The 14,889-nt window shown below is 59.1% G+C and overlaps 7 protein-coding genes across 8 annotated transcripts; 3 read left to right on the top strand and 4 right to left on the bottom strand.

Annotated features, from left to right (window-relative positions):
- Nucleotides 1-177: 177 nt before the first annotated feature.
- Nucleotides 178-2,179, bottom strand: SDRG_11413. Of its 2 annotated transcripts, XM_008617454.1 has the most exons (5): nucleotides 2,030-2,122; nucleotides 1,674-1,976; nucleotides 1,099-1,627; nucleotides 805-1,048; nucleotides 178-755 (listed from the first exon to the last, which is right to left on the bottom strand). In XM_008617454.1, the coding sequence occupies exons 3-5, from the start codon at nucleotides 1,510-1,512 to the stop codon at nucleotides 226-228; spliced, it is 1,188 nt and encodes a 395-aa protein (XP_008615676.1). In that variant the 5' UTR covers nucleotides 1,513-1,627; nucleotides 1,674-1,976; nucleotides 2,030-2,122; the 3' UTR covers nucleotides 178-225. The 2 variants fall into 2 exon arrangements, with proteins under 2 accessions (XP_008615676.1, XP_008615675.1); XM_008617453.1 differs by having other exon boundaries at nucleotides 1,099-1,976; nucleotides 2,030-2,179.
- A 217-nt stretch (nucleotides 2,180-2,396) lies between these two features.
- Nucleotides 2,397-3,375, top strand: SDRG_11414 (hypothetical protein). The gene is made up of 3 exons (XM_008617455.1): nucleotides 2,397-2,527; nucleotides 2,578-2,707; nucleotides 2,759-3,375. The coding sequence occupies exons 1-3, from the start codon at nucleotides 2,427-2,429 to the stop codon at nucleotides 3,230-3,232; spliced, it is 705 nt and encodes a 234-aa protein (XP_008615677.1). The 5' UTR covers nucleotides 2,397-2,426; the 3' UTR covers nucleotides 3,233-3,375.
- A 419-nt stretch (nucleotides 3,376-3,794) lies between these two features.
- On the top strand, nucleotides 3,795-5,957 carry SDRG_11415 (hypothetical protein; the record flags this gene model as incomplete). Its single annotated transcript, XM_008617456.1, has 1 exon — nucleotides 3,795-5,957. A coding segment is annotated over one exon (1,489 nt), but the record flags the coding sequence as incomplete, so codon positions are not given.
- On the bottom strand, nucleotides 5,285-7,029 carry SDRG_11416 (hypothetical protein). Its single transcript, XM_008617457.1, has 4 exons — nucleotides 6,550-7,029; nucleotides 6,216-6,502; nucleotides 6,031-6,172; nucleotides 5,285-5,980 (listed from the first exon to the last, which is right to left on the bottom strand). The coding sequence occupies exons 1-4, from the start codon at nucleotides 7,019-7,021 to the stop codon at nucleotides 5,340-5,342; spliced, it is 1,542 nt and encodes a 513-aa protein (XP_008615679.1). The 5' UTR covers nucleotides 7,022-7,029; the 3' UTR covers nucleotides 5,285-5,339.
- A 745-nt stretch (nucleotides 7,030-7,774) lies between these two features.
- Nucleotides 7,775-8,136, bottom strand: SDRG_11417 (hypothetical protein; the record flags this gene model as incomplete). Its single annotated transcript, XM_008617458.1, has 2 exons — nucleotides 7,775-8,014; nucleotides 8,065-8,136. The coding sequence occupies 2 exons, from the start codon at nucleotides 8,134-8,136 to the stop codon at nucleotides 7,775-7,777; spliced, it is 312 nt and encodes a 103-aa protein (XP_008615680.1).
- A 261-nt stretch (nucleotides 8,137-8,397) lies between these two features.
- Nucleotides 8,398-10,666, bottom strand: SDRG_11418 (hypothetical protein; the record flags this gene model as incomplete). Its single annotated transcript, XM_008617459.1, has 17 exons — nucleotides 8,398-8,415; nucleotides 8,486-8,584; nucleotides 8,628-8,726; nucleotides 8,773-8,871; nucleotides 8,916-9,014; nucleotides 9,065-9,163; nucleotides 9,210-9,308; nucleotides 9,351-9,449; nucleotides 9,494-9,592; nucleotides 9,641-9,739; nucleotides 9,790-9,888; nucleotides 9,932-10,030; nucleotides 10,078-10,176; nucleotides 10,225-10,323; nucleotides 10,366-10,461; nucleotides 10,506-10,601; nucleotides 10,643-10,666. 17 exons carry the CDS (start codon nucleotides 10,664-10,666, stop codon nucleotides 8,398-8,400), a joined length of 1,521 nt encoding a protein of 506 aa, XP_008615681.1.
- Nucleotides 10,667-14,056: 3,390 nt separating this feature from the next.
- Nucleotides 14,057-14,879, top strand: SDRG_11419 (hypothetical protein). The gene is made up of 2 exons (XM_008617460.1): nucleotides 14,057-14,772; nucleotides 14,817-14,879. The coding sequence occupies exons 1-2, from the start codon at nucleotides 14,161-14,163 to the stop codon at nucleotides 14,826-14,828; spliced, it is 624 nt and encodes a 207-aa protein (XP_008615682.1). The 5' UTR covers nucleotides 14,057-14,160; the 3' UTR covers nucleotides 14,829-14,879.
- The last annotated feature ends 10 nt before the right edge of the window (nucleotides 14,880-14,889 follow it).

A 14,889-nucleotide genomic window follows, 5' to 3' on the forward strand; every position in this document is an offset into this window, starting at 1 on the left:
GCTGTAATGGTCTAGGAGTGCCTTCGGGTTCCTCCACAGCGCAATTTTTGCCAGCGGGGGTGTGCGCGTGCGCCACCCCCACCCCAACACTCGCAACGACACATTTCTTCGCCACAATTACTACCTAAAAGGCACTAGTAGTACCAGTAGTACGAGGCGAGGCGTGTGATCAAGAGATGAAATAGAATATCGCTGAATTGATAGACTGAAAGAAAGCGACGCTTTTTACTTCTTCTTGTTTGTGACGTTGAACTGGAAGTGGATAATGTCACCGTCCTGGACCACGTACGTCTTGCCTTCCTGGCGGTACTTGCCGGCGGCCTTGACCTTGGTCATGCCACGCTTGTCGCCTTCCGAGAGCTCCTTGAAATCGTTGAACGCAACGACCTCGGCCTTGATGAAGCCGCGCTCAAAGTCCGAGTGGATCACACCGGCGGCCTGGGGCGCGAGGGCACCCTTGCGCACGGTCCAGCACCGCACCTCCTTTTCGCCGGCCGTGAAGTAGTACATGAGGTTGAGCTGCTTGTAGCCGACCTTGATGATGCGCGGCAGCACGGACGGGGCGGCGTCCGCGATCGGGTTGGCGCGGTTGGCCCAGAGCTCCTGCTCGTGCTCGATCGAGAACGGGATCATGACGCCGCCGCCATGCGTGTCGATCCACTGCTTGATGGGCACGAGCCACTTGTTCTGCTTGCGGAGGAAGTCGCGCTTGCTCAAGTTGACGCAGTAAATGATGGGCTTGGTCGTGATGCAGGCTAATATCGACCGCTAAGATCTCATAGCACACTTCAAGAAGTGACGTACCCGGGATGAGTTCGTTGATCTTCTCGACTTCCGGCGCCGTCCAGCCCTCCTTGGAGGCGATGCCAACGTTGTTCTCGAGCATCTCTTGGACCTCGTCCATGACCGAGAAGAAGAGCGGCGGCAGCTTCATGGTCGGGTTCTTGCGCACGTCGGCCTCGCGCGCCTTGCGCTGGCCGAGCACGTACGCCAAGTCCTTCTTGCAGAGCTCGCCTTGGATCGTCTCGAGATCGCGGATCGGGTCGACCTATAGCCACAAGGATGAGACATCGTTGCACAAGCGTATTTGCAGCGTACCGAGTCGTCGACGTGGACGACTTCGTCGCTCTCAAAGGCGCGGACGATGTGGAAGATGCCATCGACGGCCTGGATGTGCGAGAGGAAGGCGTTGCCGAGGCCGGCGCCTTCGCTGGCGCCGCGGATGAGGCCGGCAATGTCCGTGCACTGGAGGTACGCGGGATACTCGCTCGGCGGCTGCCACACCTTGCAGAGCCACTCGTAGCGCTCGTCGGGCACGGCGCAGCGCGCCTCGTTCGGGTCGATGGTGCAGAAGGGAAAGTTCTCAGCGGCCACCGCCTGCGCCGTGAGGAGGTTGAAGAGCGACGACTTGCCCACGTTGGGGAGGCCGACGAGGCCCATCTTGAGCGAGTTGCCGGCGCGGCCGAAGCGGGCGGCGGACGGTTCAGCTTCAACGGCCTTCTTCGGGGGCATGGTCGATATCGAGTTTTGTCTACGCACCAATGATACGCCCACATACAAATCCCAAGGTCGTCCTCGACCGGGGCATAGAACCGCCACCTATGACGTGGCAGCACACGCGACGATCCTGTTCGTGTTTTCCGACCTTTGATTGGCGGTTGCTCACAACATACCGACCGACCATGACGCAAGTCTGTCGGAGCATGCAGCCTGTGCATGCCTCCGACGATGCACTGCAGGTGCTGGTTCATACCGACAGGCTGCATGCGTTGGCTCACGGACGCTGCTCTCGTACGGCCAACTGTCCGTCGCCCTCATCGTTGTCCCCACGGCTACCAAGTAGTAGCCTTCCACTGCTGGCCTTTGCCATGGACCTGAGCTGGCACCCTCGCGCTGCCAAGGTTTGCTTGGACGACCGATCATTTCGGGAGCCGCGATACGACAGCGGGAATTTATAGAGGCCTCCATAACGGTGCCTACGGTTATTATGGGTCACTCGAGGGGCGCCCGTGCAAGGGGCAGCACGTACTTGCGCAGAGCTTCGCTTCACACTCGCTTCTCCCCGAGGCTTCTTTCTCGAGCTGGTCGTCGCCAGCCTTCTCTGCATCGGCTTGTCCTCTTGCATACTCAGTCCAAGTGCGATCCGCGCGCTGGCCAGCTGGCGCGAGGGCCGTGTCGCAGCGTCATTCAATGCAAACAATCAAACCCGCGCGAAATAAAATAATATATACTTGATATTTGTACAGCATATTAGACAAAAGAAGAATTACGCGTGAACTTTTTCGAAACGTCGTGGGCGATCCCGAATAAAATTACTTACTATTTTTATCGCAGCGTTTTCGCATCGTTATACTTGAAGTAAGTAATGGGAATAGATTGCGAATAAAAAGGCAAGATTTGGTCTGAAGAGGCCAGTTGCCCTTGAGATGACGCACCTTCAGCCCCGCAAAGACCACCTCGTCGGGCGCCCGCTGGTCCCGTTCTTCACCGAGGAGGGCCATGTGAACGCGTCGCTGCAGCTCTCGTCGTACGCGCCGTCGTCTCCTGCGTCGAATGGTGTCTCATGTGCCCCTGTAGCGCGGCCACGCACGAGGCCATGGACGTCGACGCCCGCGTCTGGAACGCCGAGCAAGGCTATTTTGAATACCCGGAGCCAGCATGTACAGAGACGCCGAAGCGCACGCTGCTACTGACACCACAGCGCCTCGTACGCCGCCTGCGCCAGCAATCTCTGCGGCTAACATGGATATGTGCCTAGGAGGAGGAGCGCAGCAAGTCGCGCGGCAAGACACACACGACACCGAGCACAGAAAAGCCGCGGTCACCACCGCGCGCAGGCTCCAACTCGAAGAAGCAACGTAGCAAGAAGCCGACGGCCGCCGTCGAGCCCCACACGCCCCAGAAACCGACACCGCCCAAGCAACGGTCCCCGACAGGCACGAACAGCACGAACAGCAGCAACACCAACAGCAACGCGAATTCAAGTCAGAAAAAGAAGGCGACGCAGGCCCCGGCCAAGTGGGCGTGGTCAGCCTTCCAGTCCTCGCCGGACCCGAAGACGCTGCCGATGCCGCCGTTCCTGTCGCCTCAGCCGGTCGTCACGGAGAAGCCGTCACCACCGCCGCCGCCGGCTCCGTCGATCCAGATTTTACAGCGACCAAAGACGGCAGTCACCAAGCCCGAAGACGCCATGACGCAGCAGCTGCGCAAGATGCTCAACATGGAGCCGTAAGCGCGCCAACGAGCCTTTTTTTCCTCAGAGACCATCGAGCGCTATGGCGTTGAAATAATGATCTGGGGTTTTTGGTTCATTTCATGTGTCCCAACTAGACATCTCTAACTGGTGGTTGATTCGACGCATCAAGCTATTAGGCCCTTGCGAATATCACGCGTCCCTTGGCACAACTGCGGCCGTTGGCGAAAAGCTGAGCCACATGTTACGAGGTGGCTGTGACCCTCTCGATGCCTCACTCGTATCAGCGACTACAGCCGGATCGCCGATTGTTGTAGCACGGGCGAAACCTGATTGCTCGGAGTTCCATCGCCCGATGCGCAGTTCAAACAAGAGGCTAATTCATATGATACGCTTATATTCGATTACCTCTATTATTACATGTCTGGATACTGTGAAGTCCGGGGTATGAATATTGTAAAAACTTTTATATCCGATGCCCTTTCACAATTGATTTTTTACTTCTTGAAGTACCTGCCGCCCAGAACCTCGTCTCCGCGGCTGGCAGCGTCCTATACCTTGTCGCGCACGGCTCTTTCATCAGTCATTACTCAATTTTATCTATGAAAACCACCACCTTCCTCACCACCAGCGTCGCCTTTGCGGCTGCCACGAGTGCGACGACCATCTGCAGCGCGGTGCCGCCGTTCAACTACGTGTCGGCGTCGACTGCGCACCCTCAACTCGCGCCAGCCCTCGACGTTCTCAAGCAGCAGCCCATCGCGACGTGGTACACGGACCAGTACGTCAGCGACCTCTCAGGGCTCATGGCCAAGTGCCAAGATGCGACGCCAGCGATCGTTGTATATGGTCTGCCGCAGAAGGACTGCGCCCACGGGTACTCGTCTGAGGGCAGCAACGCCAACACGGCCGATTACGCCAAGTGGATTCAAAAGCTCATGGATCAAGTCGGGTCGAACCGCGACGTCGTCTACATCCTCGAGCCGGACGCCTTGGGGCTCCTCGCCAACAACCCATGCGCGACGCAGCACAACTACAAGGCGAACCTCCGCATCGCCATCGAAATGCTCGCGTCCAACCCAAAGGCCAAGATCTACGCGGACGTGGCGGCCTGGGGTGACATGGCCAAGACGACTTCGATCCTGAACGAGCTCAAGGAAGCGGGTCGCCTCTCGGGCATCGCGATCAACACGTCAAACTACGTCTCCAACGACAAACTCCTTGCGACGTGCCAGTCGTACTCGGCCGCGACCAACGGCCTTCACTGCATCTTTGATACCTCACGCAACTTCAACGGATCGCCCTCGAGCGAGTGGTGCAACGCCAAGTCCGGTGGCATTGGCTCGCCGCCGACTGCCAACACGGGCTACCCCCTCGTCGATTACTTTCTCTGGCTCAAGGTGCCGGGGGAGAGCGACGGTCAGTGCAACGACGCAGGGCGCACGAGCGACGCGGCCGTCGGGCCAAGCGCCGGGCAGTTCTTTCCGGATGGCCTGGAGCGTCTCTGGAACCAAGGCCATTTTGTCCAAAAGCAAGGGCTACCCAAGATCGGCGGCGCGTGGCCGCAGTCAACAACCGCCTCGCCGACACCCGTGGTGACACCGGCGCCGACTCCTGCAGCAACCAATGCGCCCGCATCGCCGACATCAACGCCAACGACCTCGACTACGACGCGCATGCCCACCACGGACTCGTCGACCACGGGCTCGCCTGTAACAGAGACGCCCACGACCGAGACGCCAGTGTCGACTTCCAACGTTCCATCGGTGTACCGCAGCACCTCTGGCTCCGTTGCGCACGGTAGCGACGTCCTTGACACACCGACGCCGCCTACGTATGACGCAAAGCCGACACCCTCGGCGACATCACAGACGTACACGGCGAGCACCGGTGCGCGCGACACTGGCACAGACTCGACCACGATTGCGCTCTCAACTCTCGTCGGCGTCGGCGCCGTCGCAGCCGTCGCCATGGCCGCGGTTGCCGTGCGCAAGCGCATCACGCAAGACAAAGCCGACTTGGAGCTCGAGCGCGACGTTAGTGGTATCGTCATCCTGTCCACCGATCGCGCGCAAACGAGCATCCTCTAAGTTCTTAAACCATCGTATCAATTATTCTATATATATTCAAACAAAGTCCCAATTTTCTACTCCTTGCGAATCTCAAACGTATCGACGGCGAGGCCTGAGCCAGCGTCCACAAAGCTCCACGAGAGCACGCTGCGGTTGGCCTTGAGGAGCGAGACGCCGTAGTGCGTGTTGTCGACCAGGACGTTCCACGTCTGCGCCGCGACGCCGTCGTAGGGCTCGTGGCCGCCGGCGCTGCCGCAGGCGCCCGAGACCATGTACACGGGCGCGGCCGGGTTGAGATACACGCTGCGGTCGTCGCTGACGCCGTCGAGGACGGGCACTCGATTGGCGATCGGGAGGTGGCGCTCGTACGCGTGCTGGTGGCCCGAGAGCACCATATCAACTTGATACTTGAGAAAGAGCGGCTCGAAGGCGGCGAGGATCGCCTCTTGCTTCTTCTTGGGGTGACCCGTGGGTTTAAAGACTTTGAGGCCGTAAATCGGTCGGTGCGACCCGACGAGAATCCACGGACGCTCGTGGCGCAGGGCCACCGCCGCCTTCAAGTCGGCTTCGAGCCACGCCAGCTGGTCGCCAAAGTGGCCATTCGCCACCTTTGTGCCCTTGTTGTTGCTCGGCGCGCCCTCGAAGTCCGACTCGGAGCTAATGCTAATGAAATGCACCGGTCCGTGGTTCCACGAGTACCACATGTTGTGCGTCCCTGGCATTGCATTATGAGATCCAAAGCAACCGCCGACTCGATGCACGTACCGTTGGACTCGGCCGACGGCATGCGGAAGCGCGTGTTGAAAGCCGAAAAGTTGCTCAACTGCGCTTGCTTGGCCTCCGAGTAGACGCACGCCGGCGAGTAGCACTCGGCTTCGTGGTTCCCGACCGTCGTCATGTACGGCACCTAGCTCGCTGGGTTATAATTTGTAGGAAGGTGGGGGACTTACGTGGTGCATGGTCGGCTCGAGCGAGTTCATCCACGCGTTGTAGGCCCTCTCGTACACAAAGCCGAGCGCGTTCGTGTCTTTATCGAGCGCCTGGAACGCGTTGTCGGCGTAGCTGAGGTCGCCAACGTGCCAGATAAGGTCCAGTCGATCGGCGAGCGCCGAGACAAGGGACACTGTCGCCTCGGCGTTGTGCTCGCCAAAGTCCGCGTACATGAGCATCTCGAACGAGTGGTTGTCGCTGCTCGGGCGTGCTGTTCGAAAATGGTAGACCGACGACCGGCGCGTCACTAGGCAAGCACGACGTTCAAGATGCGAGCACCATGAAGGTAGGTACCGTTTTGGAGCGAGCCGACTTGGTAGTAATAGCGCGTCTTGGGCAGGAGGTTGGACAGCGTGACATGGTATGTGTACAGCGTGTAGTGCTCGTCGGCGTAGTACGAGGCGACCGTGGCCATGTGGGCAGTGAGGCGCGACGTGTTGTGAAATAGATGGTCGGCGACCCACACCGCGCTGTCGTTGATGCGGTGGTACGTAGTCCACGAGACGGTCATAGCCGTGCCAGGCTCGACGCCCGCGTACGCCAAGTGCAGCTGCTGCGGTCGCACGTGGAGCTCGACCATGGCCTGCGTCTCGGGCCCTTCTTCCATCGACGCCGCTGCCGAGGCCGGCGTCGCTGGCACGACGAGGTAGTGGAAGAGAAGCAAGCCGGAGAGGAGCGCAAGGAGAAGCACGGCCAGCGCGAGCGCTCGGCGGCGCACGGGCGCCACTGCAGCCGGCGTCGGAGGTCGTTCGATGGCCCCGTACATCGTTTGCGCAAGTGAAACCTCCAAGCTGCCAAATGCTGCAGATTCAATACTATAGTTTAATTAAGTGACGCAAATCCAAAGAGGCTTGGCGGTGCGAAAGGTGAACAACTGGCATTCGGTGTGAAATGATTTTTTCACGTGTGAACCGAACGTTAGTTAGTCGATGTTTCGACTTTAGTTGCAACTTGCAGATGCCAGAGGCGAGCGAGCAACTGGCCGAGCGCGCGTCGACAGTTGAAGAGCTCTGCAGCTGCATTTCAGCAGACGTAGCTGCCGCACGATGAGCCGCCGATGACACAGCAGTGCGTCTTTACACCACAGCAAAGCTTGACTGCAATGCCCCCGGACTGGTCTAGCGCTGCCCCAGTGATTCCCGTGTACCTTGACGCAGACGGCGAAAACTCGCCAAGCGCTTTGCAGCGAGGCCAGCGCAAGGCGCGTGCTAGACAATGCTATGGTACGCTACGTAGAGCGCTCGTGCTGCTGGAGCATTGCATGTCCTCGTCCATCTCCATCGTCAGTGACAAGGCTCGACACGTGCAAGCGCCCGAGGCTACAAGCTCTACCGGGTACTATTCGTCGCTCATGGCGTCGGCTCGAAAGGATGCGCCTGCCAAGGGTGGTCGGAGCATGTTCAGGCGGCAGTCCGCCCATCCCAAGGGCCCGCACCGTCACCTAGCTTCACGGCGCGCGGCGGCGAGGACCAGCTACATGAACACACCTCTCTGTATAAACGCGTTACGGGCGCGGACCTTAGAGCTCGCGCTCGCCGAGGATGTCGGTGATCGCGATGAAGGCCGAGAGCGAGTTGGCCGGGTAAGTGGCGTAGTCGCGCTCCGTCGAGTGCGACGGCTTGACGTACTGGCGCGGGACGTCCGGGTAGCCTTCGGGGCTCGTGTACTTGCCGGCCTGGTGGGCGGTGTTGCTGCGGCGCCACACGGCTTCGTCCTCGAGGCGGTTCTTGGCGCTCGTGTGCGCCGCTTGCAGCAAGTCCTACGCGCCGCACATAAGCCTCTTCATACGGTCATGATTCGGCGCCCTACATGCTCCTCGGCGGCCATGCGCTCGCGGCTGGCCATGAAGCTGTTGATCAAGTTCGAGATCGGGTTGGTCATCGTCGTCCTGCCTGCCACAAGTTGTGCACTGCGCCCCAGCGAAGGTCGGTATACAAATTCCAAGTCAATTAAAAAGCCACTTTCACGGCCAATAAACATCGCACTTAAAAGAGGCGCACTTGGTCGGCCGCCGCTACTCAGCGACAAGAGAAGAGGAGAAGACGTGTATAGATGAGAGGATGATGGCTACAACGCTGTCGGTCAACTACATAGTACAGTGCATACACACAATCGCTCAGAGGACGACCCGCGAGCGCTGCGTCACGGCGCCTTGGTCAGCTACGACAGCCACGGCGATGAGCTTCCATACAAGGGCTAGGGTTGCCGCTGCTGGCAACGGCAAGCGAACCTTCTTCGCCTTGCCTGCGGCGGCTTGGGCGTTCATGAGCAGGGCCGCGACGGCTGCGTGACCATTCTCGACGGCAACGTTCAGCGGCGTCCGTCCCATCTGCAAAATGAAAGATGAGCGTAGGTGTGAAGCATGGGCGTACGTTGTCGGAGCGGTGCGGGTTGGCCTTGGCCTGCAACAGAAGCGTGACGACCTCGGCGTGCCCGGCCTCGGCAGCGACCCACAGCGGCGTCTTGCCTTCCTACGCAGCAATCACTGAGCGACAGTGGAAATGGTGCATAGCGGACTTCGTTGGGGCGGACGACGTCGGCTTTCGCCTTGAGGAGCAAGAGGACGGTGTTCGAATGCCCGTGCTGCGCCGCCACAAGCAGCGGTGTTGCGCCATCCTAGCCACATGCTCCATATTGTGGCTAGGATTCCGTGATCGTACTCTTCGGGATCGGTTCACGGTGGCTTGTGCGTTGAGAAGCAGGACAACCACATTGCGGTGGCCGTGGGCGGCGCCGAGGAGCAACGCCGTCGAGCCATCCTACGCAACAACAAGATGTTGAAGCATCTGCGTAAGATTCAGTGACGTACGGTGCTTGCTGCATTGACACTGGCACCGGAGCGGAGAAGCAGGGCGACTACGGCGTCATGGCCGTGCTGGGCCGCCGCATGCAAGGCCGTCGCGCCGTCCTACATTCCATGGCTTGAGCGTGATTACGCACAAAAGGCGACGCACAATCGTTGATGTCGTTAGCGACGCGTCCGAAGCGAGGAGGAGCGAGACAACTGCGTCATGCCCGTTCTGTGCGGCGACAAAAAGAGGTGTCGAGCCGTCCTGCGTCATTGGTTACGATAGCATCCGAGACGAAACCTCTACCTGCATGAGCTCGTCGACGTCGGCACCGGCGTCGAGAAGCAAGGCGACAACGGCGTCGTGGCCATTCTGCGCCGCGGCGTACAAGGCACTAAAACCGTCCTGCATAAACGATAAGAAATGAGCTATCGAGCGTCGATTCGAACCCGAAGTCGCTTGGAAACGTCGGCGCCCGCACCAAGAAGCAGCGCCACGGCACCTGCGTGGCCGTTTTGGGCGGCCACGTACACGGGTGTCGCGCCCGCCTAGTCGGACAACGCGTCCACTCTGCACCCAGAGTCGCAAAAACGTACGTCGGTCGTCGTCTCGATCGGCGCAGACGCTTGAAGAAGGAGCCCGAGGATCGCGTCGTAGCCGTACTGGGCGGCCACAAACAATGGCGTGGCTCCGTCCTGCGGACAATGTCACGTCAGTAATGCGCGGCACACGAAGCGGGAGCCACCTTGATGGACACGGCGGGGTCGGCGCGGCGCTTGACGAGCTGGGCGACGATGGCTACGTGTCCTTGCTGCGTCGCGACGGCCAATGGCGTCGCACCGTCCTGCAGCGTTGTCTGAGCCAACACCGAGATATTATGTGAGTACCTTGTTGGCGCAATTGGTCGTCGCCTTCGCCTGCAGTAGCAGGAGCACGACAACGATGTGGCCTTCAAAGGCGGCGATCCACAGCGGCGTCCGACCCGCCTACGGCGACGCTCTACATGCCGGCCAAGCGTCGATAGAAAAGGTACGCTGTCTCTCAGCTCCAGGTCGGCGCCAGCGGCAATAAGCAGCTTGACGACAGCGTGGAAGCCAAACGCAGCCGCAATGTGCAGCGGTGATGCGCCATCCTATGTAACAGTGCATGTCGAAGCGCGCCCAATACCATCGAGTCGGACCTTTGTGCACCGCTGCACGTCGGCGTTCGCAGCGAGAAGGAGCGCAACGACCTTGTCCCAGCCGTTCTGCGCTGCCACGTACAGCGGCGTCCAGCCATTCTATTTGAGTAGCATGGAAGGCGTCGAGACGGCGATGCGCACCTCGTCGCACTTGTTGACATTGGCGTCAGCCTCAATGAGGAGGCTCACGACCGCCTCAGCGCCGTGGAAGGCAGCTTTCAGCATTGGCGTCCACTCCTACGCATTACGTTGGTCGCGCGCAAGGCAGAGGGTCGTTGCACCTGCAGGAGGACGTCCGGGTCGACACCGTCGTTGAGGAGTTGCGTCGCGACCTCAACGTCGTCAGCTTTGGCAGCGTCGAGCAGCTGCGCCTCGGGCTACATACACATGAGCAGACGGCTTAGAGGCCATCGCGTACGGTCAGTAGTCGGGGGCGTGGCATCGGCGTCGGCGGCGATTGTCCTACGTGGCAGCCCCAGGTTTTGCGTGTCTTTACGGACGTCCGGAAAACGCCATCCGGCGCCATCCCCTTCATGTGACCCGGGGTAACAAAGTTGCCACCAACCATAAGTACATGAGTGCCCCGGGGTATCGCCACACCGTCGCTTCGCCGAGGAGCAGCCAGCGCTCTGTCGTTAGCTTAAGCGTAGTTGTCCGCGGCAGAGGTGACAATCGACAATTCTAATTCTGGTAGGAACATTTAGTAGTAATAATGGACAGCTGTAGTCGACCATTCACTTGATAGCTTGATATTACGTGTTGCCAGTGAGGATTCAAACAATGTGGAGCCGTAGGAGCAAGGGATCCACGAGCGCGCAGACTCGTCAGACGCCTACCTTGAGGTAGCTCTCAAAAATCTCCAGCGGTTGGGACTGGGGTCAAAAAGCAATCGCAAAGACTGCTAGGTTCAACATTTTTCTAACTGCACATGGCACACGATCAAGTAAAGTCGAGTTTCTCGACGGGTAACCCGGCATCAATCGCTCAAGATCATCAAAGCGTCGTAGCGGTCGCTCGTCTCTTCGCCGTCTATGGCGCTGACATCGAGAGGAAAACCATCGACGCTGTCCATGGATGCTGTCGTCGTTCGGTGCGCGACGAGGCGGCTCGATGCCCGGGTAGACGGGTGAGCACCCGAGAGAGAGATCGGCGGTGCCTCACGGCGTGATACCGTGTAGCTGGGCGTCGTCGAGGGACCCCAGGCAGCTGTACCACTGGCCATCGCAGCGACACCATCGACCAAAGACACATCGTTGGCGACAGCATCGACGTCGTCATCGCCCTAGCCAGAGTCCTCGATATCGTTCTCGAGATAAACGCCGTCGCTTGCCGCTGGACCATCTGTAGTATATTTCCTTGCAAATGGCGTACGACCTCGCGCGAGCTATGACTCGGCGAGTGGGGTCCACCACGGGATGGATCTCTCCGTACGCAGCTCACTCCCAACGACCAAGTGCTGGTGCCAACTCCCACGCATTCAGGCGTAGCGCTACGTATGCGAAGTCTTTGTGTCATAATGAAGATAACGCGGAACACGTTCATATATATATAAATGGCGTGTGCCATGTAAAAGCTCGTCATGATGCCGCAAACAGTGCAATCCGGCATCACTTTGGATACGAGTTTCGAGCGCTGTAGGCCGCGCACGACGGTGCAACTTGGTGCTCCGTGCTATACAAAGCAAACTTAATCACTCTACGACGTAGGAGCCATTTTGTATTTTGACTGACGTTGGCCATCAAATTGCAAGCGGGAACGCACCGCGATAGCTTGCGTGATATTAGCCACATTATCCGGATATCCGGTTCAGCATTGCCAGACCCATGACCAGGCCTCGCGATCGATCACTTTGCGTTCGAAAACGAAATCGTCCAGCCTTGGCACAGTAGTAGAGGACGCTTTGGAGAGTACGGAAAGCGAGATCGCGTCGACGTGCGAGGCGGACAGCGGTCGCGAGACGCGATCCAAGATGCGCGCCAAACTGAGATCGTAGTGCCATCTGAGAGGCACAACGCACTCCAGACTAAGCTCGTAGTGCCTTCTTAGCGGCATCACGCCGCGACGCTGACGTCGCTTGCCGACAACATCACGTTTGAAATGGGATCGCCCAAAGTTGGCACGGTTATAGAAGACACTTTGAAGAGCAAAGCAGACCGCGATTCGTCATCGCTGCAGGCCTACGACGCATGCAATGCTCGAACACAGATGTAAATCGCTTTTAAAACGTTAAAAACGCAATTGACTGTATGTATTGACACGCCGTAGGCGTCGTCTTCTGCACTTGTAGCGACGGTCTCCCCATCCAGCGGAACATGATTGCGATTCCGAGCAACATTCATGGAGTTACGACGTCCAGCACATTCTGTGGAGCGTTTGGACAGGGTTGTAGCTCACAATTCTCGGGCTTCCGCACTCGCGGCGATCTATTCTCACATCGCGTGTGATGGGATTCATAGGTCTTTATGTGGAGGAGGTCGCAAAAAACAATCGATTCCTATGACGTGGCACTCGGAGAATCTCCCATCTTGGCGCAAATGCTCAGTCGTGTAAAAACAAGTGTAAAAGCGAGCACGACAAAGGCGAAACGCAGTGCTTTTACAAGAGAGTTGTGGAAGCCTTGGGCGCTGCTCATTCCGCAATTTGCGCTCCAGGGCCTCGGCCGCACAGCACCGCGTCGCACGGCAGGACGGTCGCAAGCGGGCGTCCTGTCGACTGTGGACGGTGACACTCGTGTGGCCGAGGTCCTTCTTTCGCCACGAATCCGTGTAGTGCAGGACGTTGGCTCGCCAGGTAAGCAAAGATCGCTGCGTCCTCATGCAGCAGGCGAATTGGCTTGGGTTTGCGTCGTTGAGGATCGATGATCGCCAAGCTCGATTGGTGGTATCCGAAACATGCTGAGCAGCGTCGCAGCCGTCGACGCGCCGAGGCAAACGTTGACAGCGACAACCTCGAGCGTTTGTGCGAGGAGTGCGGACGATGGCCCCGACCGTGTTGCGCTCGTGGCGTCGTTTCGGAGCATCCGGATAATGGTACCGGACACCAATAGCAGGGGCAACACATTCCAAAATGGGCGCCGCGACGAGACAAGCCACGCCGCCGCCGGCGCAACATTCGGCGCTGCGTGCGCGGCGTCGCGTTCGGAGTATGCTCGTCATCTCGCGGCGCAGAGCCAAATGGCGCTCATCTCGAGCGCCTCACGCTTGACGTCCTACGGCTTGCACACGGCAGCCAGCATTGAGACCGCTGGCGCGCGGCGACCTCTCGCCCGCCGCGAACCTCTCACTCGGCGGCGCGTCAGATGCGATCTCTACTCGATTTCAATCGAGTGGAGCTTTCGGCCCTCAGCAGCCACATACAGTGGCCGTGCGCCTATCGTCCTCGTCGTGCTTGGCACTTACCTTGTTCTCCAGGGCGTCGGCGCTGCGCTCGTTCGTGTTTGGCGCAAGGTAGCACACGTCTTTAGCGCTACTTGGGTCTCACAGATTGACTAGGTTCCGTGTTTGCCCATGACACACGAGCTCGAGATTTTTGCGCTTTTTCCGCGCCTTCTCGTACTCGCACCACGTGGCCACGACGCTCGAGACACCAGCAATTACCAACGTTTAAGGCGACGACGCCGACATTGACTGCTGTACACCAAGACGTAGAAGGCCGCTTGGAGGCGCAGATTTGTGAAAATCTCGCGCGGAAGTGAGCCGCCGACCCGAGCGCGACAACCAAGAAGGTCGAGAACGACAAGGAAGAGCTCGAGGCGCGTCGGCAGCGCTTGTTGCGCAAAAACATGCGTTGCTTGGACCTTGTCGTTCGATCGTCGGTGACCTCGGCTAGCTCTCGACGCTCGTACAGGCTCGCCAAGCGGGCCGAAAGGCAATACACAAAGCACCATGTGACGACGAAGGCGAGGACACCAAGGCGATCTTGGATGCATCCACGCCGATGCTCTTGTCGATTTGTGTCGTTCGCTTTGAAAATGGCACCGAACGTCGCATCTCGCCGCTGTCGGCGCTGGCCAACGGCATGCAGCAGTTTCCCGACACGATTGCGTTGACGCTCATGGCCAAGTGCGATGCGTTTGGCGCACCGGTCATGCACCGCCACAATGAGATGGAGGCTGACAGAGGCATGCTGGCGCACCTCGGCGCGTGCATCGAGCACTGCGCCAAGACAGAGATCCTCTCGCGCGACCACGTCATGAGCTTTTTTTCTACGAAGAAGGCTGCACTTATTTTCTACAACATGTGCTCGATGGTCAACGACGCCAAGGACCTCACGCTGTACCTCGACACCATCTGCCGGCAGACGCTGCTGCTCGACTCGATTCCTGAGTGCCGCACGGTTTCGTCCAAAGCCCGTGGTATGCTCGTCAAGGGCCAGAGCCACTTCCCGCACCTTGTGGAGAGGTTCGTCGTGGCGCTCGAAGATGCCCTTTGCAACGCACTGTCCGAGGTCCGCCGCGCGGCCGGTGATACGTTGGATGTCTTCCATAAGAGTATGGACTACCGCTCGATCGACGAGCTCACTCCACGCCTCCTCAAGCGTATCACGTCGGTAGACGACCTCGTCCAAGAGTGCTCAAGGTCAAATCACGCAAGGTGCTTCCGTAGGTACCTCGCGCCACGCCTGCTCACGACGCCAACGGCCTTGGCCAACGTTCACGCAATCATG

This window comes from Saprolegnia diclina, assembly GCF_000281045.1.
Source record: "Saprolegnia diclina VS20 unplaced genomic scaffold supercont1.41, whole genome shotgun sequence".
NCBI classification, from domain to species: Eukaryota; Oomycota; class Saprolegniomycetes; order Saprolegniales; family Saprolegniaceae; genus Saprolegnia; species Saprolegnia diclina.

Bases quoted from the DNA above. Each gene is read 5' to 3' on its own strand.
- SDRG_11414 (XM_008617455.1), top strand. From the start codon at position 2,427: ATGACGCACCTTCAGCCCCGCAAAGACCACCTCGTCGGGCGCCCGCTG. The intron at 2,528-2,577 runs GTACGCGCCGTC...GTGCCCCTGTAG, and splicing joins GCGTCGCTGCAGCTCTCGTC to CGCGGCCACGCACGAGGCCA. The intron at 2,708-2,758 runs GTACGCCGCCTG...ATATGTGCCTAG, and splicing joins TACTGACACCACAGCGCCTC to GAGGAGGAGCGCAGCAAGTC.
- SDRG_11413 (XM_008617453.1), bottom strand. From the start codon at position 1,512: ATGCCCCCGAAGAAGGCCGTTGAAGCTGAACCGTCCGCCGCCCGCTTC. The intron at 1,049-1,098 runs GTACGCTGCAAA...TTGTGGCTATAG, and splicing joins TCGTCCACGTCGACGACTCG to GTCGACCCGATCCGCGATCT. The intron at 756-804 runs GTACGTCACTTC...GGTCGATATTAG, and splicing joins GATCAACGAACTCATCCCGG to CCTGCATCACGACCAAGCCC.
- SDRG_11419 (XM_008617460.1), top strand. From the start codon at position 14,161: ATGCTCTTGTCGATTTGTGTCGTTCGCTTTGAAAATGGCACCGAACGT.
- SDRG_11416 (XM_008617457.1), bottom strand. From the start codon at position 7,021: ATGTACGGGGCCATCGAACGACCTCCGACGCCGGCTGCAGTGGCGCCC. The intron at 6,503-6,549 runs GTACCTACCTTC...GTGCTTGCCTAG, and splicing joins AGTCGGCTCGCTCCAAAACG to TGACGCGCCGGTCGTCGGTC. The intron at 5,981-6,030 runs GTACGTGCATCG...ATGCAATGCCAG, and splicing joins GCCGTCGGCCGAGTCCAACG to GGACGCACAACATGTGGTAC.